Source organism: Phymastichus coffea, unplaced genomic scaffold (assembly GCF_024137745.1).
Source record: "Phymastichus coffea isolate CEN01 unplaced genomic scaffold, Cenicafe_Pcof_1.1 PCOF00045, whole genome shotgun sequence".
Classification (NCBI taxonomy): domain Eukaryota; kingdom Metazoa; phylum Arthropoda; class Insecta; order Hymenoptera; family Eulophidae; genus Phymastichus; species Phymastichus coffea.
Window position 1 is genome coordinate 712,088 of NW_026706856.1, and position 20,641 is coordinate 732,728.

Here is a 20,641-nt window from a genome sequence, read left to right on the forward strand (position 1 = left end):
GTGTTTTTTATAAATCATTCAATTCCTGTAATCCGATAAGTAATATTATTTCTGCTTGTTCTTCCTTACGAACTTCTTTCATGATTATTTCCTTTCATATGGTTTAAAGCGATCATAAACATACTAAATTTATCTTTAGATATATTTTATAAGGGCCATTGGACATCGAACATCGGATGTTGGATGAATATTGAAGTAAAAAAACAAATTGATTGTTTGTCATTATCTTACTAAAGGTTCGTGCGTGGTTTAAAAAGACTATGTGCATCATTTATTTTTGTTTTACAATTATTATTTTTTTACAAATTAATCTCAAATAACAATTTATTTTTACATCTTTGTGCAAAACTTTAGGCCTTATCGCCGTTCTATAAATTTTATTTATATTCTTCTTTCAACCATAAGTCAATACCTGCACTTAGCTAGATATATTCTGATACTTTAACAGTATATAATTTTAAATATTTTTAAAAATTAATGTCATAACTATATATTATCTTTCTGGCACCATGTGTACTATAAATTTTGTCTCAAGAAAAATACATTTTTATTATGAATAAATAAGTCAAAATCGTTAGAAATTTTACCTAATCTAGAATTTCAGAATCAAACTTTTATTATTAATACTATAGTAAATATGCATAAATACTATACGTACTATGGGATATTTATTACATAAAAACTCACAACTCAAATAAATTGAAATACGAAATAAATCAAATTCAAACTGTTTATTTTATGAAATCTATTTCTATCATACAAGAAAATTCTTATCGAAAGTGATTTTCTAATAACATTAAATAAATTATACATTTATTCAATAAGGCGATTGTCAAGTCCATTATGTACTATGATAATTATTACATAATTATGGCATGTAATAGTGTTATCGACTTCTTTAAATAGTTTTACTATGCAAATCTAGATTGACACGTTCAGTAATGACCAAAGAATTTATAATCAGGTTTTACAGTCAATGTTTCCGAAAAGTGGTAAAAGCTGATTATAGACGTTGAAGAGACTTAGAAGTTCTAACAGTACTCAATATTTCTTATTATTTAATAATCAAGTGAATAATTACATTTCGTTGATTTGGAAAGTGGACAAAAATTCTGCAAAAAAGACAATATTTTATTAATATAAAAAATAGATTTTTTTAAATTCATATCAAACGTGAATAACAAAAGTGAATTTTTATCTCATAAATCAGACATACTCCATTTTAAACGAAATATTACGTTTCGCTTTCCAAATCAACGTCATTGTGATCATTACAAAACAAAAGTAAATAAAATCATTTCAATACCTAATAATATAACGTCATTCCCAACTGCAAAAGAAGAAAATTCCATCAGTCTATCTCTTATTAATTTTATTATTACTATACATAAATTTATAAACACTAACAAAATTTTTATTGTATGCTATATTTATATATGTATCAAAATTGAGAAAAATGATGCTTAAGAGGATGATTCAGCTAGGCGGATTATATTCAAAATACATTAAGATACAGAAGATATCAATAATTTTATCGATTTCGTTATTTTCATTCGATTTTGAACTTTTTGTAAACATCTTTACAAAATAATTTTAAAAAGTAGGACCATATATTTATAAAACGTTTAAAAATTGATTAAAGATTACGAAATAAATTAGATAAATTCTTGTAATGCGTTCTGAAATCCTCTTAATCAAAGTTAAATGCCGTTTAAACTTTTCCTACAAATACAAGCATTTGTATGTTTCGTCACATTTGTATCAATCACATATTTATCTTTTTTATCAAAACAATTTTTCGATAAAATAAGTTAAATATGTGATTGACTTTTACTATATATATTTGGCAAATTTTTTTTCGATAGTGCATAAATTACGTATCAAAACTGGTATATATTTTTTGTAAACTGTATAGATAAAATTACATTTTCATCCGCTGTTGAATTGTACTTTAAAACAAAAATGATTTTTCTTTTATGACGTTCGCTTATTTATTAACAAACATGAAATCCATAAAAATTTAAGATATACTGTTAAGTATATTGAATAATTTTGTCTAAATATTCAAATGAAAAAATAAATATTATTATTATTATTATTATTAAAGTCGTTATCCTTACAAATCGCCAAGTTATTATGTACAAATATCTTTAAAGAAATAAACTTTTAAATTATCGCAAGAACATTAATCTGCGACGTATTATTATGAAGTCATAATTCATTTCATTCTTCCACACAAAATTGTATTGATTAGAACAGTTTTTGTAAACTGCTGAAAAATTCTTCTCGCAAGAGATTTATAATATATTTAATTTCCTTTTCTTGGCGTACGCATTTTTAACACAATTTGTCGTTTCTATTAATAAATTGTTCAATATCGTAACGGTCAATTCGTTTTTAACCGTAAGCTCGTCATGATGAAACTTGGTCCATTCTTTTTCTTCAGCTAATGCTTCATTGGCCAGTAGTTCATCTACCCTGTCTCTTCTTTTCCTACTCCACCTCATCACCATATTTTCACGTTGTAATTTCGTTTTAAAACCAAAGAGTGTTGCTACTTCCTTAGAAACGTACTCGTTTAGTTCATTTACGGATTTCGGTATTTTGATAACGCGTTTTGTTTTAACTTTAGGCTTTGTCCAGCTAGGTCCTGGATTTTCTTTTTCCACTTTATAAATATCAACTATTAATTCTTTACATAGATCAAAAAGAAAAGTATTATAAATTTTTCGGTTCTTTTTAGCAGTAGAACTGCTAAGATTTTTAACATTCTCGTGTATTTCGTCCGGCGCTTTGAGCATCTGAATATCTTCTCCAGATTCCTTTTTTATGTGAATTATAGCTGTCGCTTTCTCCGTAATACATGTGAGTTCTTCAATATTAGTTGGAATAACAGAAAAAGAATAAGATACACCATTAGAGTCTGATTCTCTTAAAGATCCTGGGGGAGTGTATGGAGGTGGCGGCTTGTTCGGGATATTACGAGCGTAGTAAGACACTTCTTCGGCCTCCAATTTTTTTATCTGTAAAATGTTCGAAGAATGCGTTTTAATAATACATCAATTTTTGGTATCAAAAGTACCAATATTCATTTTTTTTTAAATTGTAAGATAAGTAAAATGTTCGTCACATGGGCTCAAATTATGCACTTAATAATAAATCTAATTTTGTGAACATTAAATTACACAAAGAGCATTCAACTTTTATTGTTATAAACCAGTATATAATTTTTTTTATTATTTTCTATATATGGAATTTTGGATTAAATTTTTATCAGACTATTCCACTAAGCCAATTGAACTTACCTTAAGTTCTATTTGAAGATTTTCTATCTCTAACAGTTTAGCCTCCAGTTCAGCAACTTCAAGACCAGGCTGCTCCATAGAAGCTAGAAAAATAATGAAATTGGTGTCTTTTATTTGTACAAGTTCATGTATTAAGAATTTTTCCACAAAAATTGTAATTTTATCAAAAAAATAATGAAAAACAACATGTCTTAAAAATTATATTTTTAAGTTTTACAGCAATATTTAATATCTATTTATTTATTTTGTAGTATAAGAAAGATATCTAATTTTAACTGTGAGACTATAAATACCTTTTAATTTTTTTATCATAGTTTCTATGTCATTTTCTGTAGAAACGCCCATCGCTGTTGTCCGGAACTCCGTTGTGGCATCTTTGGCTTTTTCATTCAACAGCAATGTACCGTTATTTATTGGGATAGGGTTGATATCTGAAATTGCATCCTTCTTTATTTCTAGGATTGGATTAACACTCAGATCAAACGATTCGCATCTTGTATTATCATTTGAACTCGTAAACTTTTCCGACGTGATATATAGATTCTGTTTAGAATCTTCCTCTATGATTTTTGACTTTTTTGGAGCAATCTCATTTGCTAAATTATCTAAAATTTCTTCACTGATTTTTTCGTAGGAGTCATTTTTTTTCGAAAGACTTGACTGTTTAACTAGCAAAGAAGAAACGTTGTTATTGCTACTACAACCAGCATTGATATTTGTACATATTGGAGATTCTTTCGTGTCATCATGAGAGATTTCTTGCTGGTTACGATCAAATTTATTTGATTTATTCGATATTTCATCCAATATGCGTAGAACTTCATTAGATTCTGATTTAATGACGTACTTTTCAGGTATAGTCGTTATTATTTTTGATTTTTTAGGAAACCCTTTGTTTGTATTATTGAAGATGTCAGAAACTTCTAAACTCTCCTCAGAAATATCTTCGTATTCTGGATCTTTTATTACTTGCAATGTTTTATCTAGAAAAACGGTGACATGCGTTTTATGTATTTCGTTTTCTTTTGGAGTTATTGGTTTCTGCAATACTTCAAGTTTGTTTTCAACTACTTCTATTAAATTATTTTTTTGCTCTCCTTCTGAACTATCATCTCCTTTTTCGTGGACTGCTGCATGTTCCGGAACCTCGTTCAGTTTTGAGAATGAATGCCTTTGCATTACTGTTGAACCACATTGATCGTTCTTGTTTGCCATGACATGATTCGCCAGTGATTCAGAATTACGATTAGTATTACTAAAGATTTTTTCACTTTCAACTTTTGATTTCTTGGATTGATCATATTCTTCATTTGCTTCATCAAACCTCTTTTCAATATATACATTATTGTGCACAGCTGAAGTGCAAATATCAGCCTCATTCATCTCTGTAAGTAAATTAATTACCTCACGAGAACTTTCGGGCCAATCATCATTTTTCGTTTCTCTCTCAATTATTTCAAGAATATCATTGAATTCCTCTGAACAAATACCCATACCGATATCACTTGAATTGTCAAGTTTCATTACAAATGTCTCATGTAAATTTGTTGATTCGCCTTTCGGGACAAAAATTGTAGAGTCTTCAACGTCACTCATAATGTTTTGGTCGTAATCTTCTGCAAATTTTACTTCTTGTATTTGCCGTTCATAAAATTTTGGAAATTTATCATCGTTATCGGATTTATCATAAAATGAATCTAACTCGGTCAATATGTTATCTGAATCAGCAGCAATTACAGATGCAATAGGTAAAACATCGGTTTTATTTACTACTGGATACCTGTCTTTTTGCAATTGAATGTCTTTACGTTCACACCTCGACCCAAATTGATTGGTATCGTGTTTGCTTGCTGTTTGTATTATATTCATTGTATCATTTTCGTGATCATTATCAATAAGTTTACTTTGTTTTTCACGAACAATGTTTGTCGATCGAATTGATATATGATTATCGTCATCTGTAACTTTCAGTTGACTGTCACCAGCTCTGCTTTGTAACTTTGGAGAAAGGTGTTGATGATTAATCTCATTAATCGTGCTCTCTTCATCATCTTTCTCAACGGTTGTAGATATGATTTCCACAATAGAACAAGTATCGCTTTTGTAATCGTTTGTTTTCATTACCTGAAGAGATTGAGAGATCGTTGGAAATTTGTCCGTCCCAACAGATTTTCTAAAATTTTCAGGTATATTGGAATGTTGATCAACTCTATCGTTTTCACTTTTAATTGCTGAGTAAAGTTCTTCAATTGAAGTTGAAATATTATCAGTGTCGGAAACTCCATTTGATAATGTTTCTTTTACCCTCATTTGTAAATCTATATCAATCGCATTATTTTCGACGTTGATTTTTGATTTCTCGCATTGTTCTAATGTTTCTTTAGAATGTAATTCATCTACTGCTTTTGAAATGTTTCGAGGTGAATCGATTGATATTGAATATTGATCGCTCGACTTTTTACTAAAATTCAACATCATTTCCGAGAGCTCCCGAAGGTCATTTTCTAAGTTATGAATATCATCATTCAACTCTTTATTGTGTAATTGAATGTAACTTAATTTATTAGAAAGAATAAATGGTGATCCTTCATTGCTGTCATGTGTTAACTTATCGTTAGTGACTGAATTGTCATTTATATCTTGTTCTAACTGATTAGATGATATTTTACTTGCTATTTCCTGAGAAGTGTTGCTGCCTTGTGACAGGTTACAATCTATAGTGTGAATACCTGACTTTCTGCATTTTTGAATATCCGTTTGAGATCGTGATTTGCTTAAATTTGCATTACTTGTTGCAGAATTACAGTCTTCTTCTAATAAATTAGTATCTTTCGTTCTTTTGATCTTTCCGGAGTGAGAATTTTCAAGTTTAGATGAAACTACTTCGGCGTCGTTTGATTCATTCCTATCGTTACTATTTTTATTTATTGGAGTAGCATCGGAATCAGACTGAGAACACAATAAATCACTTCTTCGATAAGTTTCTCGAATCTTCTTAATCGGTATATCAGGTACTTTATAGTCATCTACAGATTTCGACACAATTTCTAGTTTTGAATCTTCCTTATTCGGTCCTTTTTTCGTTTCAAGCTTTTTACGCATTTCACTAATAGTCTCATCATATTTCTACAAGTTGTAATGAAAGTTAATAAGAATAAGCTCATTAAAAATATTATAAATATCAAGCAGATAAAAAATTACCTTGATTTGATTTAATAAATTAGCTTCTAATGCTTTTAATCTTCGTTTCGCTTGTTTACGAGCTTCTTTTTTAAGTCGTGTCATTTCCAAACGACGGTCTGATAATTTTTTTGTAAGAAGTTCTATTCTTCCTTCTACATCGCTATTGTCTGATGAGATTGTAGAATCTGTAAATTAATTATTTTGAAAAGTTTTAAATGAAAATTTTATTGTCATAGTAAGAGCATTATGCTCTGAAAATTATTATTGTGGCAACTCAATGGATTTACAGCTTTGGGATGAAAAGAGGAGCATGAGACTTTTCCAACATTGTTTTCACTCTTCTTGCAAAAAAGTAGCAAAATATGTCATTTTTTAATATTAACAATAATAAAAAATAATGCTATACGTTTGACAATTTGAAACTGCATCTTGTGAAGTTTTATAATTTTATTTCTACATGAAATTCAGAACGAAGGGTTTCAAATTGTCAATATAAATAATTACTTAAAAATTAAATTACTTGCCAAGTTGATAAAAAAAAAGATAATTGATTTATCATTTTGTATTCGGCTTGGAATTTATAAATGGTCGGCGTTAGATTTAAATGGTGGGATATTGGAACATGAATGTCAATTTGGTTGAAAAATGAAGAAGAACAAGTGCAAAAATTACAAATGAAAGTGCAACAGAATACGTTTTGGGTAGGACGTTAACATTGTTTACCATTACGCGAAAGTGTTCCTGCGGTAGCGCTTACAAGCTTGTAAGCGGCTTTTTCCATTCGTGAGACACGTTCTTCCTCGTCGCGTAGGCGCGCATGCCAAGCAATCCACTCCTCTACGCAGTTGCGCCTTGATATCAGCGTGGCCTCGCGAGCTTTCAGAATCCTATGAAAGATATGTGAACCATTAATTCACTTCGGAATAGCATTAGCGCGAGTTCGCGAGTCAAACACAATTGTCCGGAGATAATCAAACGACAGAATGTTCTGTGGTAAAATTGCATCCGAGTTGAACTTAGTCTCTTACTAAGTTAACTAAGGAGAAAATAAAGAAAGATCTATTTTGGTGGGTTCTCACTCGCTGTGTCGTTTATACGCGAGACTGACGAGTTTATTCTGGGAGTGCGTGCGAGCGCGTCCCGGTCTAAAGTCCAGTGTCTTGCTAATTTACCTATTTTCCTTTTTCTTGTTACGTATTTAAATATCTATCATAGATTAGCACCATGTTTGATCGCCACAATCAGTTTGATCAAGTTTACTGAAGGACAGTAAGTGGCAGAATCAGCATGCTCTCCATATTGACTATTCGTTGCTTATAAATAATAATCGATATTTTCAATAATAATCATCCCGATTAATTGATACTCACTGCTCAAGCTTCTTCGAAGTTTGAAAACTGGAATTCGGCTGATAATCTTTATGTGACCTTATTACAACTGATTTCAAATAACTCTTGTCGCTGTCATTGGAGCTCTGATGCGATATTGCAAGACTAACGTGAGACTGCACTGAAATGTTGTCACTCTTTTCAATAATATCCTCATCTTTTTCCTCTTCTTTCTCTGTTGTTTTTCGCTCTTTTTCTCTTGACAACAATATTTCGGAACTCTGTTTTGTAAAATGTTGCCGCTCGTCAACAATATCCTTAAGCAATTCTTCGTTCCGTTCATTCAACAAGTCTGAATGCTTAATAAGTTCTTGCACTGATATTTGTTTTGTGTTCGAACTGTTTAGCGAATTCGCAGGTTTAGATTTATGCCATTTCAAACCTTTGCGTTTTGTATTTTTACTATTAATGTTTGATTGTAATTTTTCTGATAATGCTCCATCAAGATTTTCGTGTGTTGCTAAAGGTTCATCAGCCGTTGAAGTCTAAAATAATAAAAAGTAAATTTTACTCATGATGTTTCAACAAATATAAAACATAACTAATTTATATTGAAATTTTCGAATTCTTACCTCACTTTTGGACTGAGAAAAATGGGATTTCCAAATTTCCGTGAACTCTTCTATCAAGGCGGATTTTGTTCGTACGTTTTCCAAAATAAAATTTTGATCTTTGCTTCGAGACAAACTTACATGAGCGTCATCTTTTAGTAAATCAATAGTTCCATTTCCTAATACAGATTCAAGGTCATATAAATGATATTTCATCTCGGACTTTGGCATTCTTTCGTCAAATTTTTTGGATCTTAAATCACATTTCATTTGGGACATTGTAGCTTCTTCAAAATATTTACCTGCTTCTACTTTTGAAAAACTTTCATCATGACTTTCAACTGAGCGAGACGTCTAAAATAATGATTATTAGAAATATTTTTGTAAATGTAAAATATATATCAAATGACCTTATTAGAAAATCTGAAATTAAGTACCTTATTAGAAAATTTGTTGATCCCTAGTTTTAAATTACTTTTATTTTCCTTTTGAAGCACGCCATCAGATGTGTTCATTGTACAATCAAATTTTAAGCGATCTAATTGTGATTTATCAGAATCTATCAACGAACTTATTGATGAATTACTACGAATATCATAGCCTTTCATAGGGCCTGAAAGACGCCTTGGAGATTGGCTATCAGCGCTTCTTTTTAGTTTATGAAGAATATTTTTAGTTGACATGTCAGGATTAAACATGTCACGTTGTTTTTGTAACATGAGTTTTCTCTCTTGACTAGCTATTTCATGAAGTTCCTTTAGCCTGTATAGATACAATTATTTGACATTTATAAAATTGAAAATTTTAAAATTAGCTATATTATACAAACAAGTTCGACCAAGTGGTTTTTACCTGTTCATCTCTTCTTTTTCTTGTTGTAGCTTAAGTAGCAAGGCTCTTTGTTTTTTCTTTACTGAACTGATTCGACTATCCTGTCCAGTATCTCTCAATACTTTTTTCTGTTCCTCAAGCTTGACCAATTTTCTAGTGCGGTCATTCAAAGTTTTCTCTCGCGATTTGAATAACATTTCAATTTTATTATATCTTTGCCTTTCATCATCAATCAACTGAGCCATCTAGAATATAAATGAATGTTAAAATAATTTATCATTAAAATTATATATAAATGATAAGTATAAAAGGCTAATGAAAAAGGTGAGCATGTCAAAGGGTACATTTTATTCTCCTCTAAAATTTTAATATGAATTTTATTATTTGAAAAACGTACCTCTAAATCTAAATTTTTATTAAATGAACAAGTAACATCGCGTAAAGAAATGCTTATTTCTGTGCCTGTCTCTGTTCTAATAGAGGATGTAGTCTCATGAAGGCTTATTTCAGACAATGTTCTCATTTGTTTTGAAAAGGAAAAATCATCCAGTTTGGTTGCATCTTCACTTTTACCTCCAGAGTCTAATGAAAAATGAAGAGTTTCTTTTGGACCTGTACATTGTTCTGAAAAAACTAATCTACAGTCAGCTTCATGTTGATGTGAAATTGTTTCCGTTTGTATAACTGTGTCATCTGCTTGGTGATTTGGCTTATTCATCACTCCTTCTGTTGATGAATTTTTAACCTGCTTTTCGTTATTTTCAGCATTAGTAAATTTAGATTCTGTAATGATGTCAGAACTTTTATCCCGAGTGGTATTCGAATTAGCGTTAGCATGGTTGCTGTCTTCAATAAAATGAGATTGTTTCTGTGTATGCATCACTAATTGGTCTGATGTATTACTTTCAGACATTGTTTGCACCTATAAATATAAATTAATTAATTTTAAATGATTCATAAGATTTTGTTATTCTTTATTGTACAAAAGCATATATAGTATTATATATATATATATATATATATATATAAAAACTTGAGATATTATGTGTATTTAAAAGTAAGTAATTGAGAAGTAGAAACTATTATTACTATAATTATTTTGTAAAAAATCTACATTTGAGATTATTTATTTTTTTTTAATTAATTAATTATTTATAAGAAACATGGCTTGGAAACTACACGAGTTTGAAAATCAGAATGGACTACTAAAAAGCTAAATCCATTCAAGTATTTGTGAAGCTTGAGCCAGATTGTGATAGCATGATAGAACAATTTCAAGATAATAAGTATATTACATGGCTATGAAAAAAATATACTATTATACTATTATATCATAAATTAAAAATAACCTCTGTTTCTTGTAATGAATTTTGATCCTTTCTTAAGAATTTTGAATCTTTATAATCATCAGCATTGTTCATATATTGTAAAAATTGTTTTCTTCTTTTGGAGCGAATCATAAGGTTGACATCTGGTGTGACAAGATCATTAAATTCTGGTTGATTTGAGTAACTGTTATCTCTAAAAGATATTCTAAGTGGATCCATAAGCTTTTCAGATAAAGAATCTTGAGAAAGTTTTGTTTCAATAATACTATTGTTAGAAGATTGATTATCATTGATAGTTAAAACAGTGGAACAATCACACTGAACATTATTCTGTTGAACATGCAAGCTGTTAAATATATTTTCTTTAGGAGTGGAAAAGGTCAGGGCCTGTTTTTGGTACTTTTCAATACTTGTCATTATACAATCCTCATTGAATTTCATGGACTTTTCATTATTTGAACAATCTTGTGATATTATTTCCGTATATTCTACAGAATCATTGTTATGTTGATCTTTTAATAATGCTGTTTTGGCACTAGGATTTTGTAGTATATCATTTGTCTGTTGTAAAATATTTGATTCATTGGCCAACTTGTTACTTTGATGATCATTGTCAAGAGTTAATTGTCCTTTCCAACACGTATTTGGTTTGACTTCCTTGCATAGTTTTGTTGTTAATAATTTTGAGGTTTTAACAGATTTCTCTCTATTTGTTTTGGCTGGTTTTTTAACTGTATTACAAGTATCTTTGAATCCTCGATTTAGAATGCTGTCATTTTTTATAATCTTATTGCTTACTTTATCTAAAATATCTTTTTTTGAAGAATATTTGTAATTTCTAGAACCTTTTCCTATACTTTGAACATCATTCCTACTTTTTGTAGTGTTAATATCTGCTTTTTTTATTTTTTTGAATCTATTTTCTTTATCTTTAAAATTATCCCTTTCCCTTGCACTATTTTTGAAGGAATTTTTTTCTTTTGATAACTCAAGATTGGGTATTTCCAGTAATTCAAAATTTTTATTTTTAAATGTTGTAGTAACTGTACTTGAAGGGCAATCAGAATATGTTAATGCTTCATTAATATCATCTGATTTGGTTTCATATTTGTTATCAGATTTTTTAATTGTTAATAATTTTTCTTGTGAACTTTCATTTTTTTCGGAAACTTGTCCAATCTTCGAAGAAATTTTCACATTTGGTAAATTCAAAGGCTTCACTGAATCCATAGAATATTCACATGTGTTCTCAGCTTTGGCAAATTTATAAACTTTGTCAAGCGATGCCTTACTTTTGTCTAGAGACAGTTTGCATTTCACAGCTGTCAAAAAAGTAAACGGATAAGGCTGAGCGTGATTTTTAAAACTTAACTTTTCTAAAGTTATCTCATCGGAGGTTTTATTTGATAAATTTGTTTGTCCAAGTTCATGTTTTTGTTGTGTACAAGAAGTTGAAAGTTCCTGATTCTAAAATTAAACAGATGAACTGAATTATTTGGAATGACTCAAGAATTTTTGAAATAGTGCTATAAGATACTTACATTAACAGACTTTGTGGTGGATACACATGCATTTGTGTTGGTTATAAAACTGCATTTATTGATTTCATTATCTTTGGACTTCATTTTTTTCTAATAAATAAGAGTTTTTCATTGCGTATTTCATTGTCATTTTAGTAGTCTTTACTCATATTCATGCCACTCAAATGTCACATTGACTGTTTTATTTACACTTACGCTTATATTTGGAAAACTTATTCTGAAAACAAAAAATACTTTATATATTTAATAATTATAATAGCATTAACTTTAAGGCAGAAAAGTACCTATATTTTATATTCCTATAATGTAGGCATACTAACAGAAAATTATTTTATTTTTTATTATAAAATCCACCTTAAAATTAAGGTTAGTAAGACGACTATACATAACGAAATTGAAAGTTACATTCTATTTTTATCAACTGCCTTATAAAGACTTAAAATTGTTCAAACAGCAATTCAATCAAAAGTTTCTAATACAGTTTATAAACAACTTCGGCTTCGATGTTGAAAATTTCTAGTAGTTAGTAGAGTCAGTACTCGACTCAGTAGCTAATTTTTACTGTTTGTTAAGCTGTTTACACATTCTTAACGAATATTGAGTTTGAATGGCAGTTGCAGAGTAAACAGAAAAAAATCGTTTTGAATTTCAATCATTACAAAACATTTTTTGCATAATTTACACATATTTAATATTTAATAAAAGAAAACTTACAAAAATAAGAACTACACAGTACAAAACAATAGTTAAAATAACGAATGTAATATGTGGCAGCGCTCGTCTGTGGAGTGAGTCAAACGATTGATTGCACTCACCTCGAATCTTGAACAAGCGAACCAAGCGAACTGAACGGACCAACAGCCGTCATGAATCGCTATTGGTGAAAATATTTGATTGAGTCACACTTCCATCTTCCATGAGGGTCTGTCTCCATAGGGCCTGCCTGAGTCCGTCCGAGCCGGCCGAGATTTTTTATGGGCACGCCATCTCTATAATTTCGTGTTCATGCGTTTCTCGTATTGGCTGCGTCCGATCGGGCTCGTTTATGTAAACGCAGCCATTCACTATGAAACTCGCCATTGGATACGAAATTATAGAGATGGCGTGCCCATAAAAAATCTCGGCCGGCTCGGACGGACTCAGGCAGGCCCTATGGAGACAGACCCTGATACAATTAAGTGTCGTGTCCATACGGGATTCCTCTTCCTTCCCGACCCCGGGACCGTCCCCGTCCGAGTTTTTGTATACGCATGCCATCTCTATAATTTCAAGTTCATAGATTAAGATACGTATCTCACATTCATTATGAAACTTACCACTGAGCTCGAAGTTGTAGAGATGGCGTGTCCGTATAAAATCTCGGATAGGGACGGCCCCAAGGTCAGGAAGGAAGAGGGATTCCGTGTGGACACTCCCTTATGTATTCCCGAACATTAATTCGCAACCCGTGAAGTTCAAAATCGGATTTATTTTCAACAATTGAGCAAGTTGAGCTCCCGCAACTTGTCGGAAAAACCCTCTTGATATTATCCATGTACAATCATGAAAAATAATTCATATTTTAAACTTCGTGGGTCGCAAATTAATTTCTGGGCAGAGTATATATTATATATGATTGTACATACTTACATTATACACATGAAAAAGGCAGTTTGATCTTGTCGACAGGCGATTCACATATTTCGGTCTTTATATATCTGTCGTAATTCACGGCCAGCGAAATTGAAAATCCGAATAATTTTTTATGATCGAGCATCAATAATACCAAATGAGGTTAGATCAAGTTATTTTTTGGCAAGTTATGTTGTATCCCCCCACAGCTTGCCAGAAAAAATTCATTTAAGCGATCGATGCTTAATCGTCGAAAATAATTTGGATTTTGAACTTCGCGGGTCGCGAATTGATGTCCGGGTGTATATTACATGCTATATATATAGTTCAGTACTATAACGTATCGTTTCTGTGTTTAGGCTAAGTTTAAGTCATCCTATTGATGCTCCACTTCATCATTATGACTACACCGCTTTTTAGCATGAATTTTCATCTAAATTCCAACCGATTATTTACTAATTCGCAATTGCTACAATGCTTCATTGTTTTGTTCAGTCTCTTCAATCTGTCGCTCTGCCTTTACGAGGATCAAGTAGGAAAATTCGACTGGTAAGCTGTGGCCTTGTACACGTTTTTGTTCATTTCTGACTTCTCTATAATATTTATTTTGATAATTTATTGCCAATCGTATTCTGCATATTTCTGCCAATTATTGTTATTTTCTTATATAATTAATTATGTTAAATTAATTATAATACTTATTAACTTAATAATATTTAGAGTACTCAGTACATACATATATATATATACATTATCATTTCTACAAGAGCATTCCTTTCTTAGTTCTATAGAATTACTCAATTTAGTTTTTTCTTGATTCAGTAGTATTTCAAATCCAAATTGCACATATGATTCTATCATAATTCAATAAGCCAACCTTATACCTATGATTGATTATCTATGTAGTGTATTTAATTAAAAATTTGTTATTTAATTTTATTTAAATCTATTCATAATTTGTTGAATAACCTTACTGAGTTTAATAAAATATATTTTGTCATTCATTTTTATTTCAGGAGACAAAATTATGTCGGAAAAATAAAGTTTGCTAGTTTTGATACGGTTTCAATGGCTAAAAAAGTAGTTGTTGCAACTGAAGAAAATGTTATTGCAGCTTTAAATGTTAAAACAGGTATTTTTTTATTCAAATTTAATAATTTGAATAATATGTTTGTTAGAATAAATTGAAAATTGACATACTATATCACATTGTAGGACAAATATTATGGAGGAGAGTGCTAGAAAAAGGATGTGCTGGTCGCATACAAGCATTTAGTAATGTTGTAAGTGGAGAATTGATTTCAGTGAATGGTGGTGTCCCAGCTATAGTCCGTTATTGGAATTTAGCTACTGGGCATATAATAAATGAATGGACATTAGCAGAACAAAATCCAGATAGGTACTATTTTTTTTTTTCATAATTCACTCAATTTATAACTACAAACTAATTTTTACTAATCTGCGCTTGGACTAATGATAAATAATTATAACTAAATGAGTTTAATGCTATATAAACTTGAATATTTTATAATCCAATAAAAAAGTATCAAAAATCACTTTTATATATATTTAAATTTTGTAATGTCTATTTCAGAATTGATTCTCCATTTATATCATATTCTACAGCAGGGCTTTACAATAGTGAAAGGTTTTACTTTACCAATTTTTTTGCTGTGCACTTGAAAGCACATTAAATACAATATCAAATTAAATTTACAATTATAAATTGTATGATACACAGAATTTGTCACAAATCTATATTTTTTCAATATCTTGTAATAAGATATTGATAGAATTTATTTATGTTTCATGTTAGATAAAATATGCAATGCATTTTATGTGTACTTTAATAGACAATTCAATCAAGTAATACTGTTGTAATATTTGCAGGATTGAAGATGTTAAATGGCACATCAAGGATGGAACCTTACATCACATTCTACCAATTTATAATAGTGGTATTGAGGTGACCTCATATGATAGTAAAACTGGAGAAAAATTGAAAAATAGGAAAATTTCTGCACCTTTCATATCTCAAGAAACCGAGTAAATGTTTTATGTCAAAGTTATCTTAATTATTTTAGAATAGAGTTTTTTTTTATTTATGGAGATAACTTATTACAGGTGTATTTTAGCAGCATCAAATTATGTTTGTTTGAAAGGTGACGGCAATTTAGCACTATTGTTTTATATCAATATATTTGAGCCTAAATCGGAGCCTCAGTCAATAACAATTAACACTATATTTGGCGCCGGTGCTCAAGGACCTTACAAGATTACACTACTTCCAGGAAATATACCTGCAATATCTATTAGTGCAGACAGTAATAATAGAAAGCGCGTGGTATTATTTGAGAAAAGCCCTGAAATTATTCCACGTGATATAGATGGAGAGAACTTTTTGTACGTTACTAATTTAGATAGCAAAAAAATAGTATTAGAGTCATCATATCAAAATGAGGTGAATATAAAAAATTAATATATGAATCTAGCAATGCAAGAAATGTTTACTTATTTGATTCCAATAAATTTTATATATTTTAGAATAAAATAAATTTGTTTTTAGATTACAACAATTACCACAACTGAACTTAGCGTGAATGAAGCTCAATCTGAAAAATTAGCATATTTAATGCATAGTTCACTATTTAAACCTGCAATCGTCGCGGCCGATTGTTCTTATCAGTCACAAGCGTCGAAAAGAAAAACGTGTAGATTGTTACTCTCCTCTGAGGACAATACTGTCAGTTTAGTTCAACAAGATATTATCTGGACTAGAGAGGAAGCTCTTGCAAATATTGTGGCCGTTGAAATTGTTGAGTTGCCAATGTCAGATCGTGATCAAGCCATCGAAACGGAATTTGACATCAAAGAAAGTAAGTAGCACAGTATATAATTTTAATTACTTTATTTAACAGTTAGGTGAAATTCCGCCAATTTTGAGTTTCAAGTACATCTTATTCTATTTAAATAAATCAATATATTAACTAACTTTCTTTTACGAACGGTTGCTGTCAGGTCATGATGTTGATAGTTCATGTAAGTATCATATACGTGTAGGCGACATCAACATTTAAGTGTGGAGTTTGATTTTTCATTATGATTTTTTTATGAAAGCATGATTTTAAAAAGTCGAAATTTTTATCTTACATTTTTCGTCAGCATGAGTGTTCTAGTGTTTATTAAGCATTCGAAAATGTCATTTTCAATGAGTATCAAAATTAAATGAACTACATTGTGGAATTATTATTAAATAGCAATATTTTCTTGCCGTGTTAACCTTCTACAAATAGATTTTTTATTAGTTTAATTTATTTAATTGTTTTGGTTTTGTCAAACGTTGAATCGACTAAATAAACTTGTGTATTACATCGCTAGGCTTTAATTTTTAAGTTATTATAATATTCTTTTGAGTTGTCGTTAATAGTTAAATTGTTGATTTATCTTCTCTTTGGCTTTGATGATTTCTATAAAGAAAAATTCCGTGACTAATGGATGATTTGCGCTTACATTAGGGGATATATTTGGCATGTTGATTCGACGACTAAGCTCTCAAGCAAATCAAATAAAAGTTTTCATGCAAGGAGCTTTGGGCTTTGAACCGCAGCAATCAAATCAACGAGCCGATTTGGTTCGTGATAAATTTGGTTTGCATAAAATGATTGTAGCTGTTACATCGTCTGGGAAGGTAAAACTATTATATCAAATTTGAACGATAGATAAACTGATTTTAATTTTCGTATGACTTATATTAATAATTTACTATTATAGCTGTACGGAATAGAGTCAAAAAAAGGTGAAATAATTTGGCAATCACGAGTCAATAAAATCGGAGGATTATCTCAGGATTCCAATAAGATAGTTCTGTATGTTCAACGTGGAAGTAGACACTTTCCGCATCCACCTCAGTGCGCACTGCTTGCAACAGATGACGTAATTTTTTATTTTATCCGCATCTTCAATCACGACCTGTAAAGTTGATGTGAAATTAAGAGTATTGTTAATTTTGTAGACCACTGGCAATGGAATAATATACACCTTCAACGCAATAAATGGACAGCCATTGGATAGACTGACAAAGTTGAATTACCGAATCAAGCAGTCAATTTTGTTACATGCGTTAACCGATACTTTTCTGCGTGGTATAGTTATTCTGGATGAGCACGATCGAGCACATGTCTTTCCAGAAAGTGCAAGCGCTGTTGCAACTTCTGCTGGACGTAATACTTACATCTTTACTGCCGACAGGAAGACTGGTGTATTGTCCGGATATTCGCTTGCTTATAGCAACTCGCAGAATCTAGTTGCTCACAAGGTGCGTAAAACTATTTAAAAGTTTGAAAGCTTCCATTGAAATTGTGATACATTTTTCAAATTTATTGCCTTCGTTTAGGTATGGGAGTTAGTTTTCTCACCAAAGACACAACGGATAACGCATGTCGCCTCAAAAAATCCAATCGAACGTGTTCACTCGCAGGGTCGAGTGTTGAGTGATCGGTCAGTTTTATATAAATATATCAATCCAAATCTGGTTGCTGTTGTGACTAAAGGAATAGGTGATGCTTATAAAAGTAAATTTATTATATGTATAATAAAAAGGACTTTACGAAAACTATTTAAGTTTACTTAAAATCTTGTTTACTTATTTATAGATACTCTCAATTTGTACCTTCTTGATGTCGTATCTGGATCAATGATTTTCTCAATCGTACATAAGAGAACCAAGGGACCAGTACATATTGTTCATTCCGAAAACTGGGTTGTTTACAGTTACTTTAACGATAAAAGTCGAAGAACGGAAATAGCTACGTTAGAATTGTATGAGGGAAAAACTCAAAGCAATACTACAAGTAAATTGCTTAAAATAATAATTGTTACATCCATACCAATTCATATTTAACACTAACAATAATCATTTTATGTTGTAGCTTTCTCATCATTAACTAATACAAAGTTGCCAATTGTGGAGAGGCAAGCTTTTATATTTCCCTCGTCAATTGATTCAATGCAAGAAACGATTACAGAGAAAGGAATTACTAGCAAACACATCTTAGGTGAATAATTTAATTTAATAATGAATTGTTCTACGATTTGCTATTCGCTTTCAAATATCTTAACCGGAATGTTATTCATTTAGTTGCTTTAGCAAATGGCGGAGTGTTGGAATTACCCTGGATATTAGTAGATCCAAGAAGGCCAGTGAATCCTGAAATGAGGGAAGAAGGAGTTATTCCATACATGCCCGAATTACCGATACATATGGATGGCATTATAAATTACAATCAAAGTATTTCTAGGGTATCTGGAATTCACACTAGTCCTAGTGGTCTTGAAAGCACATGTTTAGTATTTGTTCACGGCCTCGGTATAAGTTTTCTTTTGTCTTATTATTTCTAAGCTATTTAATTGCATGAATAAAAGCTAATAGGCTAAATATTTTTCACAGATTTATTTTACACCAGAGTAGCTCCATCAAAGACTTTCGATGTACTGAAAGAAGACTTTGATTATTATTTGATTGTCATAGTGCTAGCGGCTCTATTGATATCATCGTATGTAACAAAGAAGTTAGCATCACAGAAAGTACAAAAGCAGGCATGGAAGTGATAGCGCGAAAATACTATCCACCAAGCATTTAAAGTATGCCTTATTTCAATAAGTGACTTTTGATAACGGCAGCTATAATCAATGCGGTGTTGAAGCACCTTATACCGTAACATAATTTTTTGGCGGTTTTCAATGTAAATCACGTAAAGTCACATGTACACATTTGAATATCCGAACACCTTTATGGATATGCTCAATCCAATGATTTTTTAGTAGTTATATTGCTATAGCGACATTTCGTATTATTCAGAGACCTCAAAACTAAGTATGAATGTTGAATGAAAACGGCACTTATTATTAGTACATTTTTATTAGTGAGAGCAGGTGCAACACCTATTTATAAGGTTACGTGTATTAGGTTTATTAAGGTATGGTCAAATATGTTAGAAAAGTTTGTCGTTGATTAGGAATTGATATTGATATTCGGACAATTTAAATAAACTGTTACATGTATTTCTAACTGAATTTATTTGATCAAAGTTGTTTACGCATTCCTCTTCAAAAATTGATTTCTTGCGACGATTTGATTGACGAAAGACTGTTATTCAGTGGATGTATTAAATGTTCCATAAATATTAAACGTTGCCTCAAATTTGTAACGATACTCTTATATTACAAAAGCATTTAATCATTTCTTAATAGATGCATTGAATGGTTAATACATTCATAACTTTATTTTGAGTTTTAACTGCCAGACCATAAATGTACAACTAAATCGATACAATGTAAATATAATGCCATTTAGCAATTTCTGAAAAAAGTGAACACTGAAAATCCATTGAAACATAATATGCTTTATATTGTTTTAACTAGCCTGTAGTATAGCTGTTAATAAAAAGTATAAAGGGAAAATTGTACTTGAAAACATTGAGTGAATCACCATTGAACCTTCAAGTGTACAGGAAATCATTGAATCAAGCGAGAGCTTTTGTATAAATGAACTAGTCTATAAAAATATGATTACGGTACTACAAGATTGTTAAACATTTATTGAAAATGATTATCACATTGGTTATAAACGCTATTAAATTGAAATAACAAAATGATAATGCAAGATAGTTGGAAAGCTCTTATACATAAATATATAAGTACAAGAACAAAATACACTATATCAAAGTACACTCATTAGGTATGTACATACGTGCTATTTTAAAAGTGATTTAAATATCGAACAAACCTACTGTCATTTCAAGATAAATTCACAACTGAAGCATTAGATTGTCACTTTGTATTCAATAAATAAAATAAAAGTTACTTTTCGCACTATATATTTATGTTTTATTGCAAGGGGTACGA

At 30.5% G+C, this 20,641-nt stretch overlaps 2 protein-coding genes across 4 annotated transcripts; one reads left to right on the forward strand and one right to left on the reverse strand.

The window, feature by feature from the left end:
• Positions 1-676: 676 nt before the first annotated feature.
• Positions 677-12,930, reverse strand: LOC131664806 (centrosome-associated protein 350-like). Its single transcript, XM_058936197.1, has 13 exons — positions 12,842-12,930; positions 12,128-12,344; positions 10,608-12,053; positions 9,656-10,180; positions 9,280-9,503; positions 8,865-9,189; positions 8,449-8,781; positions 7,859-8,361; positions 7,212-7,375; positions 6,507-6,673; positions 3,599-6,431; positions 3,306-3,388; positions 677-3,023 (listed from the first exon to the last, which is right to left on the reverse strand). Exons 2-13 carry the CDS (start codon positions 12,209-12,211, stop codon positions 2,298-2,300), a joined length of 7,413 nt encoding a protein of 2,470 aa, XP_058792180.1. The 5' UTR covers positions 12,212-12,344; positions 12,842-12,930; the 3' UTR covers positions 677-2,297.
• Positions 12,931-14,093: 1,163 nt separating this feature from the next.
• On the forward strand, positions 14,094-20,609 carry LOC131664734 (ER membrane protein complex subunit 1). Of its 3 annotated transcripts, none has more exons than XM_058936051.1 (15): positions 14,094-14,287; positions 14,755-14,870; positions 14,954-15,137; positions 15,629-15,784; positions 15,863-16,199; positions 16,305-16,614; positions 16,757-16,777; positions 17,254-17,426; positions 17,510-17,671; positions 17,751-18,053; positions 18,132-18,294; positions 18,391-18,588; positions 18,667-18,792; positions 18,876-19,103; positions 19,185-20,609. In XM_058936051.1, the coding sequence occupies exons 1-15, from the start codon at positions 14,121-14,123 to the stop codon at positions 19,343-19,345; spliced, it is 2,805 nt and encodes a 934-aa protein (XP_058792034.1). In that variant the 5' UTR covers positions 14,094-14,120; the 3' UTR covers positions 19,346-20,609. The 3 variants fall into 3 exon arrangements, with proteins under 3 accessions (XP_058792034.1, XP_058792033.1, XP_058792035.1); XM_058936050.1 differs by having other exon boundaries at positions 18,132-18,309; positions 19,185-20,607; XM_058936052.1 differs by lacking the exon at positions 16,757-16,777 and having other exon boundaries at positions 18,132-18,309; positions 19,185-20,607.
• The last annotated feature ends 32 nt before the right edge of the window (positions 20,610-20,641 follow it).

Bases quoted from the DNA above. Each gene is read 5' to 3' on its own strand.
- LOC131664734 (XM_058936050.1), top strand. From the start codon at position 14,121: ATGCTCCACTTCATCATTATGACTACACCGCTTTTTAGCATGAATTTT. The intron at 18,793-18,875 runs GTGAATAATTTA...TTATTCATTTAG, and splicing joins TACTAGCAAACACATCTTAG to TTGCTTTAGCAAATGGCGGA. The intron at 19,104-19,184 runs GTATAAGTTTTC...TATTTTTCACAG, and splicing joins AGTATTTGTTCACGGCCTCG to ATTTATTTTACACCAGAGTA.
- LOC131664806 (XM_058936197.1), bottom strand. From the start codon at position 12,211: ATGAAGTCCAAAGATAATGAAATCAATAAATGCAGTTTTATAACCAAC. The intron at 9,190-9,279 runs GTAAAAACCACT...GTATCTATACAG, and splicing joins GAAAAAGAAGAGATGAACAG to GCTAAAGGAACTTCATGAAA. The intron at 3,024-3,305 runs GTAAGTTCAATT...AACATTTTACAG, and splicing joins ATCTTCAAATAGAACTTAAG to ATAAAAAAATTGGAGGCCGA.